The following is a 16,440-nucleotide window of genomic DNA, read 5'->3' as shown; positions in this document are numbered from 1 at the left end:
GCGTGAAATACACCTCCGATTCCCTTTTTGGGGAAAAAAAAATAAAATTATTTTTTTTAAAAAAAAGGAAAGTAAAAAGGGGATGCTCCAAGCAGAACGTGTCCGAGCATTAGCAGAAGAAAATGCGAGGAGAAACACGCTGCTTTGGCTAGAAATAATTATTCGCCATCGCCTGGGAAAAAAAAAAAAATAAAAAAATAAAATAAAATACATGTGCATATCTGCTGGGGAAACTATAAAAAATGGAAGCTCTTTTAATGGGGAAAATAGATGAAAGTTTCTGCCCGCCAACGCTATTATTTCATCATATTTTTGGCCCGCACGATATTAAAGAGAAAAATAAGGTAATTGGAACATGCATCAACAGTTTTCCATGAAATAAGAGTTAAAAGAAGTAATAGAACTAATCACTGTCTCCTCAAATCAAGTAGAAAACATTTCAATGCACTAATTAGAGTAATTAGAATAATAAGACTGCCTATATGTGGTAAGACAATGTGTACAAACAACTTTATTTAATGTATACTGGTAATCAGCGATGCGTGCGTGCTTGAATGCTTAGTGCAATAAAATTCACCCCCGTCCGCCCAAACAATCAAATACAAATTAGTTTAATGATTGTGCCTGCTTGAATGTCTTGGAAATCCACAGGCAGAGGGAAATAAATAGCACCATCCTTGTTTGTGCGTCTCCCCTACTGACCAAGGAGCTGATGCCTCCATGGACTTGGCAATGAATGACTGCAGACATGAATGAATCAAGGAGGGAAAAGGGAATTAATGAATGAGGCGGGCGGGCTGAAAACAGCCCCGAACTTTTAGACGAGCGCCTCTTACAGCTCCCGGGACGGCTCCGGGCGGCCGGGACGGGGTAAAGAGGGGGGAAGCGGCTCCTCCGCCCGCATCTTCGTGCCCGGAGGAAGAGGAGGAGGAGGAAGAGAAACTCCGGGCGAGGAGCGGTGCGGCCCGGGGCCCTGTTCACGCTGCCCCGACCCGCTGGGAGATGCTCCCTGGGACGGGCGGCGGAGAGCGGGGCAGGGGGGCAGGATCCGGCCCCCGGCCGTGGAGCGCTGCTTGGGGACCCGGGCCCGGCTACGAGCCGGGGCTGTGTCGGGGGGGAGCGGGGCTGCCCCCGGACAGGGCCCTTTTTGGGGCTGGGGACAAGGCTGGGAGCGTGGGAAGCCGCGCACGGCCGGGCGGCCCGGTGCTCGTCCCGCACCCCGCTGGGAAGGCGCCTCGGGGAAGTTCTCGGGTTTATTTCAGCCGCTCCGCCGAAGCACGCTTGTTTTAGGCTTTAAGGCATTTACCCCAAAATGTTCGCACCCTTGGCAGTGCAGCCGAGAGCCTCCGGCCGGGGCAGCCTTCCAGCCGCCCTCAGCGGAGCACCGCAGCCCCGACGGCAAAACCTCGCCGCAAGGCACCGGGGGAGCGCCCGCAGCTCCCCAAAAACCCATTTCCCTTTGCGGATTAAGGCCGGAGAGGCTCCAACACCCCTGCACTCACCCTCCTGTCCCCTCCCGAAATACACGCTAAACAAGCAGCCCCCGACGGCGGGGAGGGCACGGCAGAGCCCAGCTTTCCTACAACTTTCCCCCCTTCGCTCCCGCCGCCTTTTCCCACGCGTGGGGACCAAAAGCCTCGGGTAAAACCCCTCTCCCGACCTCCTTGCCCCCTGGGGGGCTTCCTCCTCTCCTTTCCTCTCCTCCCTCCCGCAGGAGGAGCAGCCCCGCGCAGCCAGCACCAGAACAAAGAGCCGCAGCAGCCCCACCGACGTGGCTCGGGCAGACCTCGGGGGGCTTCGTGCCCCACAGGGAGGCCGGAGGAGGGATGGGGACGGCGACAGGCTGGGGCTGGGGGCTGCGGGAGCAGCCAGGCCCCATCCCAGGCCGAGAGCCGGGGGGAGGTCACACAGCCCCCGAGCATCCTCCAGCAAAACACGAAGGCGAGGGAAAGGCGGCGGGGGGCGACCGGGGCCGCTTTTTCCCCCGTCGGGGCTCTGCAAAGTTTAACCTGGGGAGGCAGCAGCCCTTTTGGGGGGGAGTTGTTGGTTATGTACAGCCCCCCCGTCCCCGCTCTGCTGTGCCGAGCCGGAGCCGCGATGCACGGCCCTGGGGACACGCAGCCGCCTCCCGGCTTCGGCCTCCGTCGGAGGGAGCGAGCCGAGGGCGCCGGGCTTTTGTTGTCGGCAGCGGAGCTGCAGCAAGAAGGGAGCTCAGGGAGGCTCTGCCAGCAGCGGCCGTGCCCGAGCCCAGCTCGCTGCCGCGCACCCCGACATCCACCTGCAGAAAGTGCGCCCTGCGGCCGCTCCGTTTATTTTTTTTCCCCCCTTTCTCTTAAAAAGAAGGAAACAAACAAAAAAAAATAATACAAAGAGAGGAGACAAAAGCATCTCCCGCACACGCAGCCCGGCCGGCCTACCCTCCCGGGCAGCGCACCCGAGCCAGCCGCTGCCCTCCGCTCCCCGGGGCAGGAGCATCCCTGCGGGCGCTGCCCCGAGCCCTCCCCGGCGCCCATCCCCGCGGCCTCGGGCCTGCCCCCGGCTCCTGAAAGGGGCTATCCCGCCGGGAGAGGCTCTTCCCGTCCCGGCCAGCCCCTGCTCGCAGCCAGCAGGGCCCTGCTGTCACAGGCGCAAGGCTCCCTCCGGGCCCCCCGAAGTGTCCTGCAGAGGGCAGAGGCTGCTCGCGTTCCGCAGGCAATCCGGCGGGATATTGACCGAGGGCTTCAAATCCATAGCCAGCTTAAACATTTTACCCGTCAGCACGTCTGCGGTCGCAAAACACTTCTTCTTTCTGTCACTTCTCCTCGAAACTATTGATAAGATCATTTAGCTGAATCTGTTCGGGATGAGCGTGATATTGACTAGGAGTTAGGAAAGATGATTAAATCTAATAAGCCTCGAAACTATCGCGGAAACCGCCGGGGTGGGGGCAGCGGGACCCCGTCCTCCTCGCACCGAGCGAGCCCCGGAGGTCTCAACACCCCGCCTGGCCCCGCTCAGGACCCCGCTCCGCTCCCCGGCGCGCCCGCCCCGACGCCGGCACCCCCGCGGCGCAACGCCCGGCTCCGGCCGCTCGCAGCCGGCCCTGCACGGCCCGGCACGGCATGGCACGGCTCGGCAAGGCACTGCAAGGCTCGGCGAGGCTCGGCCCGGCAGCACAGTTATCCCTAGGTACAGCCACAGCACCGCCCGCCTGCCGCAGCCTGGGCCGCCGGCCCCGCTCCCCGGCTTTCGACAGTGCTCCCCCGTAGGGAAGCTCCGCCTTTCCCCTCTTTTCTTCCCTTCTTTTTATTTTTTTTTTCCATTTTTTGGGAGCCCGATCTTAAATTGTCAAAGGGCAAGGAGCAGAGGAGAGCGGCTCTCTCCTGGGCCGAGCCTCCAGGCAGAGCACAGCGCTGCGACCAAGCCGAGGAGCGGGTCTCGGTGCCAGCACCAGGGGCAGGGCCCCCCTGCGCGCCCCAAAAACCAAACGCTTGGAGCCCCGCTGCTGCGGTCATCCGCGGGGACACGCAGCGAGCACAGCCCCCGCTGCCCTCCGCCAAAGCCCGGGAAGTCAGGGACGTGGAACCTCTCGGTATAGGCATAAAATTTATTCCAAAATTCCATGAGATATAAAGGAACGGCGGCGCTTTACACAGAACTCAGCTCAGTGTATAAGTACTGGGGCGTTCTCCCTCCAAATTTTAAGAGCTTTGCAAATCTGTGCTATCTTTAAAAATAAAATAAAGATATTTCAATAATTAGAACAAACTATGAAGGTATTGTGCATTTCTGTTTTATGTAGATAATAAAATATTACTTTAACATAAATATATAAGGATCTCTGCGTTTTTATTTTTCCCCACAAGCACATCCAAATGTACCAAAACAAAGTATTTTTTTTAAAGAGACTGAACCAAAAAAAATTACATCCCATATAGATTTTGTTCACCTACTCATTTAAAGCTACAGAAAAACAGTTTCCAGAACCTGTTTGCTTTGAAAGAAATAAATATACATTGAGGCAGGCCACTTAAAAATGATATGAAAATATTTCCCTGGGTAGCGTTTAAAAAAAAAAAAAAAAAAAGGAAAAGAAAAATAGACAAAGAAAACATTGAAACTATTTCTGCATTTCAAAGGACAAATATTAAACATATATACATAGTGGTAAGGTTTGCGTGGTAACTTTTTTTTTTTTTTTTTTTTTTTTTTAGTAAACCTATTTGGAGTTTGAGGCTTTTCTCAAACCTTCTCTAGACTCCGTTTTCTGACCTTACACACATATTAATAAGCGTCTGAAAGTTCATTTCCTCCCTTTACCACTGGATCTGCCCTGATCTGATTCACTTCACTAGGCGCTAGTCCTCAACACTTTAAATAACAAGCAGCTCAATACACCCAAAAAAAAAAAAAAAAAGAAAGAAAAAAGAAAAGAGAAAAGCTCGGTGCCCGTATCTTTGTAACGATTGTTGGAAAACTAGGAAAAAGGCTACTGCATGTGCCTCTTAGAAATCATCATCTGTCTTGCCAAGAAGAAAAGAAAGAAAGAAAGAAAGAAAGAAAGAAAGAAAGAAAGAAAGAAAGAAAGAAAGAAAGAAAGAAAGAAAGAAAACCAAATGTCACAGGCGCTTTAAAAGACAATGAGAAACGTAGTCTAAAGCCTTAGCTACTGAATGCAATATTTATATGATTCTCTGCAAGAGAACGCTTCCGTGTTTTTTCTCCATAATTGTCCAACACTCACCTAAGTAAACTTTTAGCTTATAAAAATGTTTTGCCTATATAGCACCCATTCGTGCTGACTAAATGATCCCTTTATGAATTTATAACTATCATAGTTTAAAGTTCCTCTAATGTATATGTATGGCTGTGCGTGTGCATAAGTACATAAACACAGAGGCACACGCGCACACATACATAGGCTGCTCCGAGTTCCCACTCCTATGCTTCTCTTCAGAGCTTTTTGTTTTGTTTGTTTTGTTTTGCTTTCCCCGTGGGTTTCCCTCTCTCTCTCTCTCTCTCTCCCTCTCTCTCTCTCTCTTTTTTTTTTTTCTTTTTTCCTTTTTTTCTTTCTGGAAAGTTAACCGTTTCCCATCAGGGTAATGCCACGAAATGCACTTTAAAACTGTTAACGGGGAGGGGGGTGGGTGGGGAGGGCTGGGGGGGGGGGGGAAGACGAATTGAAAATGGCATTTCTTTCCACTTCACTTCATTCCCCAGTGAAAGACACGAGGCTGCCCGAGTTAAACTGGTCTTTTCGTCCAATAAATTACTCCGCAACCCGACCGGAGGAGGTGGCGGTGGTGGAGGTGGAGGGGGGGGGTTGGTGGCTGGGGATGAACAGAAAAATAAAGAAGGGGCAGCGCAGCAAAAAGACGGGCGAGGGGCCGAGGGGACAGGGCCGTGTTCCCACGCGGGTGGGACCCAGACACGCTGCGTGGGCCCCCCCAGCACCGCACCCCCATTGCGGGGGCAAGTCTGGGGGGCTGGCGGCACCCTGCCACCGGGGGAGGCCTAAAGGACCCCCCCTTCCCTCTCCAGGGAGCGCCACTTTCTCCGGGAAAACTCTGGAAATGAACTGTGTGGTTTCACCTCCCGGAGCTCCTCCACAATGGGCCCTGCTCTCCCCTGCCGCAACAAGCTGGGAGGGCCGAGCAGCTCTTCCCCCCCGCCTCGACCCCCGCAAACACTGCCTGAAAATGAAGTTTACTTTGTCGGCTCCCTTCTCCCTTCTCCCAAGTCGCCTCTGAGCGAGCGTCTGGGAGAGCCAAGCCCCTGGAGAGAGGGAGCTGGCGGTGCGCAGATATAGATATATATATATATACGTATCTTATATATATATTATATACTGCACATATATGTGTCTGCATGTACGTACAGGCAGGCGTGCGTACGTAGGCATACATACAGATATATGCGCTCTTCCTGCTGCAGCAAAAGGAGAAAATAAGCATTACACATATTTAAGAAGACTGGTTTATAACAAAAGTTCACATATACACATAAAGCAAAGGCTAGAACACAGTAACACATCGTGGACCGGTCACTGGTCGACTAACGCTCAGCGTGGAAAATGCAAGTCATTTTCAAAACTAAGGTGGGAAAGGAAGAAAACAAAATGAATCTGTTTATGTAAACTTCGATTTCCTTGCAGTGCAAATCGGTACGGTTAAATACTGCCTACATCAAAAGGGATAGCTTCGCTTTTTCTCTTCCTTTTCACATACTCATTCCTACAGGGGATCCACAGAAAATAAACACAGCAGCATGTGCCAACCCCGAGCGACGGTCCGCGATGCCACCTGCCTTTTGTGTCGGGGAGGGGGGGGGGGGGGCTCCGGGGGACCCGCGAGGTTGCTGCGCACCCCCCCCCCCCCCCCCCCACCGTGTTCTCCCCACCCCACCCCCGTCCTCGCCACCCCCAGGGCCACCCCCAGGGCCAGGGCAGGGCGCAAATTTTGGGCCGGCGTGGAGCAGAGCCCCCTGCTCGCCCCTGCCCTGCCGGCCTGGGCGCGATACTCACTGCGCTGCAGCGCACGGGAAGGTCAAAACACCGCCCCGCACCTGCTGCCGTCTAAGGGACAGTCCGGTGCAGGTGCTTTGTCTGCTTTGATTCTCTCTCTCTCTCTCTCTCTTTCTCTCTTTCTCTCTCGCTTATTTTTTTTTTGTTTTGTTTCGTTTTGTTATTTTTTTTTCTTATTTTTTTTTTTGCGCGTTTTTTTTTTTTTGAAAGACGGGAGGAAAATTAAAAAAAAAAATAATAATAAGATAAGGAGGACGATCAAAAGTTGGGGGGAGGATGGAGAGGAGGAGGAGAGGAAGAGGAGGAGGAGGAGAGGAGGAGGAGGAGGAGAGGAGGAGAGGAGGAGGAGGAGCAGGAGGGGCCGGGCGCCCCCGCCGCGAGTTCACTGCACGGGGGTCTGCACCCCGTGGTGCGGCGGCGTGTCCCTGCTGGCCCCGTACACGTCCTCGGCGCCCGGCAGCGTCCCTCCCGGGGGCGTCATGCGCTTCTCTTTCTGTCTCCTGTTACAAAACCACACTCTCACCACCTCCTTCTCCAGCTGTAGGCTGTCCGCCAGCGAGGTGATCTCCTGGGCCGAGGGCTTGGGGCACTTGAGGAAGTGGCTCTCCAGCGCGCCCTTGACGCTCACCTCGATGGAGGTGCGCTTTTTCCGCTTGCGGCCCTGCGCCGCGATCTTGTCTATGCTGGTGGGGCTGCCCGAGGAGGAGTCCGCCTCCTCCAACCACTTGTTCAACAAAGGCTTCAGCTTGCACATGTTCTTGAAGCTCAGCTGCAGGGCCTCGAAGCGGCAGATGGTGGTCTGCGAGAAGACGTTGCCGTACAGCGTGCCCAGCGCCAGCCCCACGTCCGCTTGGGTAAATCCCAGCTTTATCCGCCGCTGCTTGAACTGCTTGGCGAACTGCTCCAGGTCGTCCGACGTCGGCGTGTCCTCGTCCGAGTGCGCCTCGTGGTGCGGCGCCCCGGGGGGCGCGGCGGGCGGCGGCGGCGGCCCTGCCGCGCCCGGGTGCGGGCCGTGGGGCGGCGGCGGCGGCGGCGGCCCCCCGTGCTCGGCGCCGTGGTGCGGCGGCCCGGGGGGCCCGGGGGGCGGCCCGGGGGGCTCGTCGTGCGCGTCGCGCAGGCCGTGGTGGTGCAGGGCGGGCTGCGCGGCGCCCAGCATGCCGTTGACGGTGAAGCCGGGCGGCTGCGAGTACAGCAGCCCCGCCGCCTGCCCGCCGTTGGCCGCGGCCATGCCGGGCGGCAGGTGCGCCGCGCCGCCCGCCCGCCACGCCGCCGCCGCCGCCGCCGCCGCCGCCGCCGCCGCGGCCGCCGCGTGGTGCCCGGCGCCGCCGCCGCCGCCGCCGCCGCCGTGGTGCACCAGGTGCGGCGCCCGGCCCGGCGGCGGGTGCTGCGGCGGCGGCGGCGGCAGCTCGTCGCCGCGCCCGCCCGGCTGCACCACGGCCGGCTTGATGTCGGGCTGGCCCAGCGCGCCCGCCGCCCACGGCGCCTCGCCGCCGCCGCCGCCGCCTCCCCCGCCGCCGCCGCCGCCGCCGCCGCCGCCCCCGCCGCCGGGCCCGCCGGGGCCGCCGTGGGACAGCGCGGCGATCCACTGGTGAGCGTGGCTCAGCGGGTGCCCGTTGCTCTGCAGCGCGTAGTCCGCCTGCACCAGCGCGCCCGCGTCGCGGTAGCCGCCGCCGGGCTGCATGCCGCCGGGCGGCTCGGCGTGCACCATGGGCGAGCCGGAGGCGAGCAGGCTGTAGTGGTTGGAGGCTGCGGTCGCCATGACTCGCCGCGCCGCACTGAGCGCGCCGGGGAAAGGCGCCGCGCATTTGACAGCTACTTTTGCGCCTCGGGCGCCGCGCGGCGCCCGCGCCCCCCCGGCCCGCGCGGCGGCGGGGCCCACTGCGAAGGCACGCGCGGCCGCCCCGCCCCGCCGCCGACGCCCATTGGACGCGCGCCGCCTGACGGACGCGGGCGCCCCTGGCAACCGCCGCCGCCGCGCCCGCCCATTGGCCCGGCCGCGCCGGGAGGGCCCGCCCCCGACACGCCCCCCCGCCCGCCCGCCCGGCGCTGAGGGGGAACGGGGGCGGCGGCGGGGCCGGGCCCGGAGCTGGGGGGGGGGGGGGGGGGGGGGGAGAGGGGCGAGGGGTGAGGAGCTCCGCGCCCCCGCCCCGCCCCGCCCCGCCCCGCCCCGGGCCCGCCCGTTAACGGCTCCTGTTGCGCGGCCCGGCGCGGGCAGCCCCTGACGAGGCGGAGCGGGGGCAGCGGGTCCCGGTCCCGCTCCCGCTCCCGGTACCGGTCCCGCTCCCGGTGCGTGGCCGGGACCCGCGGGGTGCCGGCGGTGTGAGGGAGGCAGCCGTGAGCCCCCCCCCGCCCCCCGCCCGCCGCGCGGGGCTGACCCGCGGCTCTATCCCCGGGGCTGTATCCCCGTGCGCTGCGCTGCGCTGCGGTGCGGCCGGGCCGTGGGAAGCGGCTTGGAGCTGCCAGCCCTCCTCGGTGGCTCCTTCACCGCCGCTCCTCCTCCTCCGCCACCGCCGCCGGCCTCGCTCCGCAGCACCTCGCGGGGGTCCCCGGACACCCCCCGGGGCCGGGAGAGGGGAAAAAGCGGGGGGGGGGGGGAAGCGGCCGAGCCCCTCCGGAGCCGGGCTCCCGGCGCTGCCCGCGGGGGGCGGCTCGGCGGCTCGGCGCTCCTCGCCCGGGCGCGTTTAATGCACCTTTTGTGAGCCGGGGGCGTTTTGATCCCTGCCTCCCTTTTAACCTTGCCCTGTGAAGTCCGCGGGCCCGCGCTCTCCGTGTGGCTCTCGCCAGCCTGCTCCGCCGAGGAGGGCCGGTTCGGCGGGCAGACCCAAGGCATGAATGAAACTTCAACTTTAAGGGCCTGCGGAGAGACAAAACTGAGGCCGGGGCTTGTGCACAAGTGATTGCTTTTTTTTTTTTTTTTTTTTTTTTTTTTTTAAAAAATCCAATCTACACAAAGAGGCAGCTGGCTGCTTTAATGAAAACTGCTTAAAGCTGCAAGAACCGCAGCCTCAGGGATGTATTTATAAGATGACTCAAAAGCTACACTTTCAAGTTGCTTCTCCTCGGGGTAGATATAACAAACACATTTAACTAAGGAATCTAAACAAAAAGGACAGAAATTGATAACTTTGATTGCACGAGCTCACATTACCCATTGAAATTAAAATCCGCCGTCCAAATAGATTTCCCCACCTATCTCGAGACGGAGGAAAATCTCCCCGCACGTATAATATATATATATGTATATATACACATATATCTGCACGCTCACATACGGAATATCAGCTGTGCTTTTTGCCCCGCTAGAATACCGGTTATCCCAGAAGATAGAAAGGTGTGGAATTAAAAAAAAAAAAAAAAAAAAAAAAGTTCCCGCAAAGTTTGCACGAAGGCTCATTTCCAGCATTCCCCGCAACTCTATTCTTCCGGCCACTTCATTCACCCGAGACTCTTCTATTTTATCTGCATCGCTGTTTAAACTGGTAGGGTATAATGCTCTAAGTTCGGCATTTGAAATTAAATTATTTGAATTCACGGATATTAATCTTTTCCCTTCATCCTCCAGTTCTGAATCTTGTCATTAAAAATGATCCACCCTTTGTAGTCCGCAAGTGAATATTTTATAGACAGACACCGCTATGAAGACTTCTAACACAACGTCAACCAGTCAGACTTGGCTGGTGCAGGGATTACTTTGAGTAATTTATCAAAGGAAGGCTGCGAAATTTTGAGTGGAGAATATGAGGCCTTGGGGGGAAAAAGAAGCACAAGAAGCAGGAGGGGAGGAAAAAAAAAAAAAAAGACAAATTCCATCAGTCTACGAGATAAATTCTGGCTGGAGTTAATGCGGCTTGTTTATTGAATCCTCGGAGCCAGAGCCGGGCGCTATTGGAGTTCGCCTTTTACTTTCCCAGCGCCTGGCCGCTAAAGGAGCGCCCCACGACGGGGCTTTTGGGGCTGGCCCAGGAGCAGGTGGAGAGGAGCAAGGGGAGGCGGCCGAGCCCCTCCGGCAGGCAAAGGGGATTGCAGCGGGCACTTCCCAAAGCCCGCACCGGGGAGCTGTGCGGGACAACACGTAGAAAATAGAAATAAAAGCGAGAGCAAGCTCCCCGTCCCTGGGCGATGCAGCTAACGGCTGTTTTCTTCTTTCCTGCAGCGATCGCGGCCGGTGGAGGCGAGCAGCGCCCCGGGAAGGGCTCAGCCGAAGCGCCCGGGGGCACGGCCCTCTGGCCCCCTCCGGCCCCCTCCAGTTTTTGGGGTCGAGCTGGGCTGGCGGCAGGAGGAAGGTGGCTCCTCTCCCTCCCCAAACACCCCCCGGGCTCTCCAGCGCCGTGCTCGCCTCCAGGCCGAAGGGATGCCCAGCCTGGGGGTGCCACCGGGCTTTCCCTCACCACCCAGCACGGGACACGGCTGGGGACACCCTGGGGGGACCGGGGACCGCAGCAGCCCCCCAGAGCATCCTCAGCCCGGTGCAATGGGGGCAGCCCCCCCAAAGCACCCGCAGCCCGGCTGGGGACCCCCCTCCTGCCTTCCCCGGGCCCGGCCCGGTGCCGGTGGGGCTGCTCTCGGAGCCTGCCCCGGGGGAGATGCAGGAGGGGCCGGGGGGGGGGGGGTCTGGAAAGTTTCTTTGGCTCGGGGAGGAAGAAGAGGAGCGAGGCGAGCAGGAAGGCCGGGCCATTGTCCACAGAGGGTGCATTTTTGCCAGCCTGGCGTTGGTTGCTATAGTGAGGAGAGAGAGAGAGAGGGGAGGGGGGGAGGAAAAAAAAAATCAAAAAAAAAAAAAAAAGGAAGAAAAAAAAAAAAAAAAGCCCAACCAACCCGAAACCGAACAGAGGAGCACAGTTCGCCTCCCTCCGCGCTCCAGCCGGGGCCGCGCCGCCCGCTCCCAACCAAAATAAGAGCGTGGCCGGGGCTGCCCCGGCGGGTCCCGCTCCTGCCCGCCCCGCGGCCGTCCCGCAGCCGTCCCGCAGCGCTGCGGGGCGCCCCGGCTCCCGCAGCCCGGCCCTGCTGCACGCCCCGCAGAGCATCCGTGGCACCGCTCCCGACACCAGCTGCTGGGGGGGCCTTTGCTTTTTTTTTTTTTTTAATCTTTTTTTTTTTTTTTAAATCTTTTTTTTTTTTTTTTTTTTTGGTGCCTAAATAATCTTCAGAGGGGGGGCCGGCTTGTCCCGATGCAAATGAACGGCTCTTAAATTCGGAGAGAGACTCTTATTTTGCAGCAGTGTTTTTTTTTTTTTTTTTTTTTTTCCTCGCTATTGAACTTTGAAAACAGTGCGGCGGGGGGAAGGCGATAATGAAGGCTCTCGGAGGCTTAAGATTTAGTTAAGTGAGTGACTCAAGATGGCAAGAAGAAAGTTAGTTACTTAGTTAATTGGGAATTATTCACCTTCCGAGATCGGCGCCGCAGTTTGTTCAAATGACAGCGCGCACTTGGGGCGGGGGGAAGGAGGCAGGCAGGGCGGGGAGGAGGGGAGGACGCAGATTTCACTTGTTTTTTTTTTTTTTTTTTTTTCCTTTTTTTTTTTTTTTTTTTTTTTTTCAGGACAAGTTAAATTGCAGCTGAAGGAGAGAGGTCAGTATCTTTTCAAATCAATCTCTCTGTCTGTCTGCCTCTGTCCCCATCTATTCCCTGCAAAAGGAAAAGCTCCAACTTTGTTCCTCCATCTGTTCTGTATCGTCTGCAATCGGCAGTTCTTTAGATTGCATGCACTTTTGCTCCCGATGGAGTGAAACTTTAAAGGTGTACAGTCACTTATCTGAAATAGGGAAAAATAAAAGTCGTCCTTTCCAATCACATAGCACAACTGTTCTCTTCCCGTTCAATTGTTAAGTTTCTTTTTTCTTTCTTTCCTTTTTTTTTTTTTTTTTTTTTTTTCTTTTCATTTTTCTTTCGGTCTCATTTTCGAATTGCGGTTGACAAGTTTTATTTAAAAAAAAAAAAACACTTTACAAGCCACCACTTAATGCATTATTCACATTTTTAAAAATGCTTGAAAGAAATCACGTTAATGAAGAGAACATTTGTAGTAATTTGGTGATAATTATCAGAATCACCAAATATTCGCAAAGGCTTTAACATTACGTGTTGGAAGAAAAGCAAAACACATTATTTTAATAGTCTGATATGCAAACTATGGACCATTCAATTACATGGCTTAATAATGCATACATGATGTGATCTTGTTATTGGGATAGGAAGGGCTGCAGTAATTCACTCCAAAGACCAAGTGTGCTCTTACATCCAGTAAAATCCATTGCCATGGATCAGGGGGCCCTGCCAAACTACATTTAAGAGAATAAAAATTAATGACTGAGAATTTGAGCGTTAAATTAACATTAATTATATGACCTGCCTGCTGGAAAGATTAAATTTCTTACGCCCTAATTAGATAACGTCTCCTCATACATCAAACAATTTCCACTTCCAGATTTCGGTATTAAAATGCAGAACGGGGCGGCCGGGGCCGTTTGGGCTCCAGAGCCCGGGGCTCCCCGGGGCTGGGGGCGACCCTGCCTCGGGATCGGGGGGTGGACTCGCGGGGGGGGTGTCAGGGGAATTTGGGGGGGCGCCGAGGGGATGCTCGGACCCGGGTTGAGGCTCCCACGCCGGAGCTGCCGCGGGTGGACGGGGCGAGCATCCCTCGGCGCGGGCGAGGCGGATCCGCGTTTCTTTGCCTCTCTCGCAAAGGGCAGCCTCAGCGGCTCCCCGGGGAGGGGAGGAAATCCCTGGGACACCCCCCTCGTCCCCGTCCCCTGCTCCTGATCGCCCTGGGCTCGGCCGTCACCGTCGCTTCTGGGCGGCCGGAGCGCAGCCGGCGTCCGTCGGGGCCCCCCGACGGCGGCCGGGGCCGGACACGGGTGGGAGCGGCGGGGACACGCGGCTCGGTTTCAGGGCTTCGGGTTTCAGGGCTTTAACCTGGCGTGGCTGCCGCTTCCGAAGGGAGAGAAATAGAGAAATAAATAAATAAACGGCAGGGAGAGCAAGAGAGAGAAGAGAGAGGGGGGGAGCCGCGGGGGGTGCGTGGGAGAGGGCGGCGGCAGCGGGGCGTTGTACCGGGGCCGGGGGCGTTTTACCGGGGGCTTCAGGAAAGCTTCTGTGACCGACAGAGGAGAGCCCTTGCTGGGGGGCTGCCGGGGGAGGCAGGGGACGGGCAGAGCCAAGGGTGGGCTGTCGGAGCCCGTGGGTTTCCCCGTGCCCACCCGTGTGACAGGTGGAGGCAGGGGGCACCACAGCCCCCTCCCCAGCTCGAAGGAACGGGGAGGAAGGGGAGCCGTGGCATTGTAAAATGTTACCTCGTTCTCCTTCGTGTTGTGGGACTAGGTAGTTGATTTTTCAACTCAACTGAAACTCGGCTGGTGTTGGTACTGTGTTGCTGCTCCTCCACGAGCTTCAGCATTTGTCTAAAATGCCCCTGTCTTGTCTGTTAGCATCTCTCGCTCGCTCTCTGGACTGTTTTGATACCAAATACCAAATAACATCCAATGCTAAATTAAGTTGCAGCTTCCAGAAAGCACATAGGTGAGGAGGAAGTGATGGAGGAGGTAAGAGGACAAGGCCTTGTTCCCGTGTTGTTCCCAGAGCTGCAGAAGCACCTCTCTCTCCTTCAGGCATGAAGCTCTAGGCCGTGCACCCAACCCCTCCTCCTTCACCAGGCCGGGGCTAAAAACGAGCACTATTCTTGGGAGAGTGAGTCTTTCTGGTAAACAGCAGATACACTTTATGCTAAATTTGATGGCAAATAAAGTCTGGCTGACAGCGGGCAAGAGCGCCAAGGGCAGCAGGAGTTAGCAGCACTCAAGAAGTCTGTGGGCTTGAGCAGCATCTCCAGCATCGCATCCACACTCCAGAAACAACCACCTCCTCCCGGAAAGCAGCTTCAAAACACGTGTAAAGGAAGCAGATCCAGAAAAAGTACAAAAGTGTGCTGTGGCATGCAGAAAAAAACCTTCAGCCTTTGGAGCCCCCCCCCCTGCTTGCCACTCCTTCCAGATCGGCAGTAGCTGCTCCTGTAGCAGGTCACTTTCATCCCTGGTCAAACCTTCTGCCATCTCCTCCCACTGGCTTCAGTGGCCAAACTGAAGGGGCTGGAAAATGTATAGATGAGGGCAGAGTGATGCTGTGAAGCTGTGGTCCTCAGCTGAAACACACCTGCACTTGTCTCGTTCCCCTGGTCATTGCACTGTGAGTGTCATAGCCTACTTGTTACAATAACTTAACAATCAGTCTAATAATTTTATATTCACAGGTGGCTACAGGTGACATAACTGCTTTTTCCCTGAAATTGTACACGTGGATATGGTGGGATGCCCTCTTCTCCTCACTCTTGTGATACCTAGCTTGGAGTTTAAGGGTAACTTTAAATATTTGCAGGCCTGCTCACGTTCTCCCATTCTTCTTAACCCAATGGTTTTAAATAAGCTAAATCACTCTCGTGTTTGGAGAGCAGGACGGGCAGAGGCTTTGGCTCTAGCGCCGCTACAGACAAAGTGATAGTTGCACTTGTGCAGCTGCACTTGGCTGTCTGGGGGTGCTGACTCTGGAATAGCAGGGATTTCTCTGCCTCTCCCACACACAGCCTGTGAAAGGCAATCAGTCTTCATAGGGAACAGCTCAAATAATTCATGTACCATAATAATTGTATATTCCTGCTAAAGTGACACTGAACAGTCAATTCTTCAAGAAAAAAGATGTGCCCATCACCCTAGATAATTGCTAGTGATACATATCTAAAAAAAATATCCCTAAACACCACGATGTACGGGCAAATTAGCGATGATTCCTGAACCTAAAGCTCCCTGAGAGGAATGGGAAGCTCTTTGTGTGTGAGCTGGGTCAAGGGAACAAGCCTGGACCCCTCTCCTTTGCCTGCTAGCCCCTTCACATGGTGAGGGCTTGGTTGTGCAGAACTCCCAGTCGTCTGCTGTGCAAACATATGGCCGGTGTTTCCTCAGCAGGGAGCCCCCAGCTGAGATTGCACCTGTGGTATAGTGATTTGCAAGCACAGCTAAGCAGAGGTAACCCACCTACGTGCACGGCGCGAGGCGAGTTTGCCCGCTTCCGTTCACTGCTGCGCCGCTGGACTGACTGCGCCTCAGCATAAATTGGTTCAAGGTGCCTTGCTTCAGCAGCCGTGCAGGGGACTGGCTTCTTAGTTATTCTGTAACTCGAAGGTGTGCAAAATAGCTGCCTAACTGGGAATAAAATTATCATAAGCGCAATTATGCCTGTGCTGAAAGGACAAGGTCATAAGAGAGAATCCAAAATGTCAACAGGACCAGTTCATGATGGATTGTCCCAGACAAAGCTGTCCAATGCTATACATCACAAAAAGTTAAAAGACGATGTAATTTATATGTTAGACTCATTGTCAATTCACACCAGAACCTGAGGAGCGGCAGACTCATTCGTAGTCCTTTTGGCCATATGGCACATTTGGGGATGTGTGGTGAGGGTGGTTGGCAAAGCACCATTTTTACCTTTGGCGTGTCAGCTCTTCTGAGCTGACAGTAGCTTTTGCATTTGGCACAGACAGTCCTGAGGCACCCTGTGTTGGTCTACTTTCCCTGCCCTGGCTCCACAGCAACTCGCTATAGGATGGGAAGATCTTCGTGCAGCCAAGAGGGTCCTTGAGCCAGCCCTTTGCTCCAGAGTCCTGGCAGTGCTGGTTTGCACCCGTGGACTGGTGTATTGCAGTTAGGCTGGGCTGCTCAGAGGTAACTCAGGGCTTTATTGGGTTCTGCCAGCCCCCAGATGTTTCCTCCATGGCATCTTGTGCTCCTCCCCTGTTACTTTATTTCCTCCTTTTTCTTACAGTCATCTCTTACACTAAACTTATATATTTATCCAATAAATTTATTAAAAAAACAAAACAAAACAAAACAAAACTGGTCAACAACTACTCTTTATATATTATGTTGTAAGAGCTCCATATCCATTGCTG

The 16,440-nt window shown here is 55.9% G+C and overlaps 1 protein-coding gene across 1 annotated transcript; it reads right to left on the bottom strand.

Moving 5' to 3' along the window:
* Nucleotides 1-6,884: 6,884 nt before the first annotated feature.
* POU3F2 (POU class 3 homeobox 2) lies at nucleotides 6,885-8,261 on the bottom strand (the record flags this gene model as incomplete). Its single annotated transcript, XM_084283498.1, has 1 exon — nucleotides 6,885-8,261. The coding sequence occupies one exon, from the start codon at nucleotides 8,259-8,261 to the stop codon at nucleotides 6,885-6,887; it is 1,377 nt and encodes a 458-aa protein (XP_084139624.1).
* Between the last annotated feature and the right edge of the window lie 8,179 nt (nucleotides 8,262-16,440).

Source organism: Netta rufina (genome assembly GCF_964035555.1).
Source record: "Netta rufina genome assembly, chromosome: 3".
NCBI classification, from domain to species: domain Eukaryota; kingdom Metazoa; phylum Chordata; class Aves; order Anseriformes; family Anatidae; genus Netta; species Netta rufina.
This window is presented reverse-complemented; position numbering and strand designations above follow the sequence as displayed.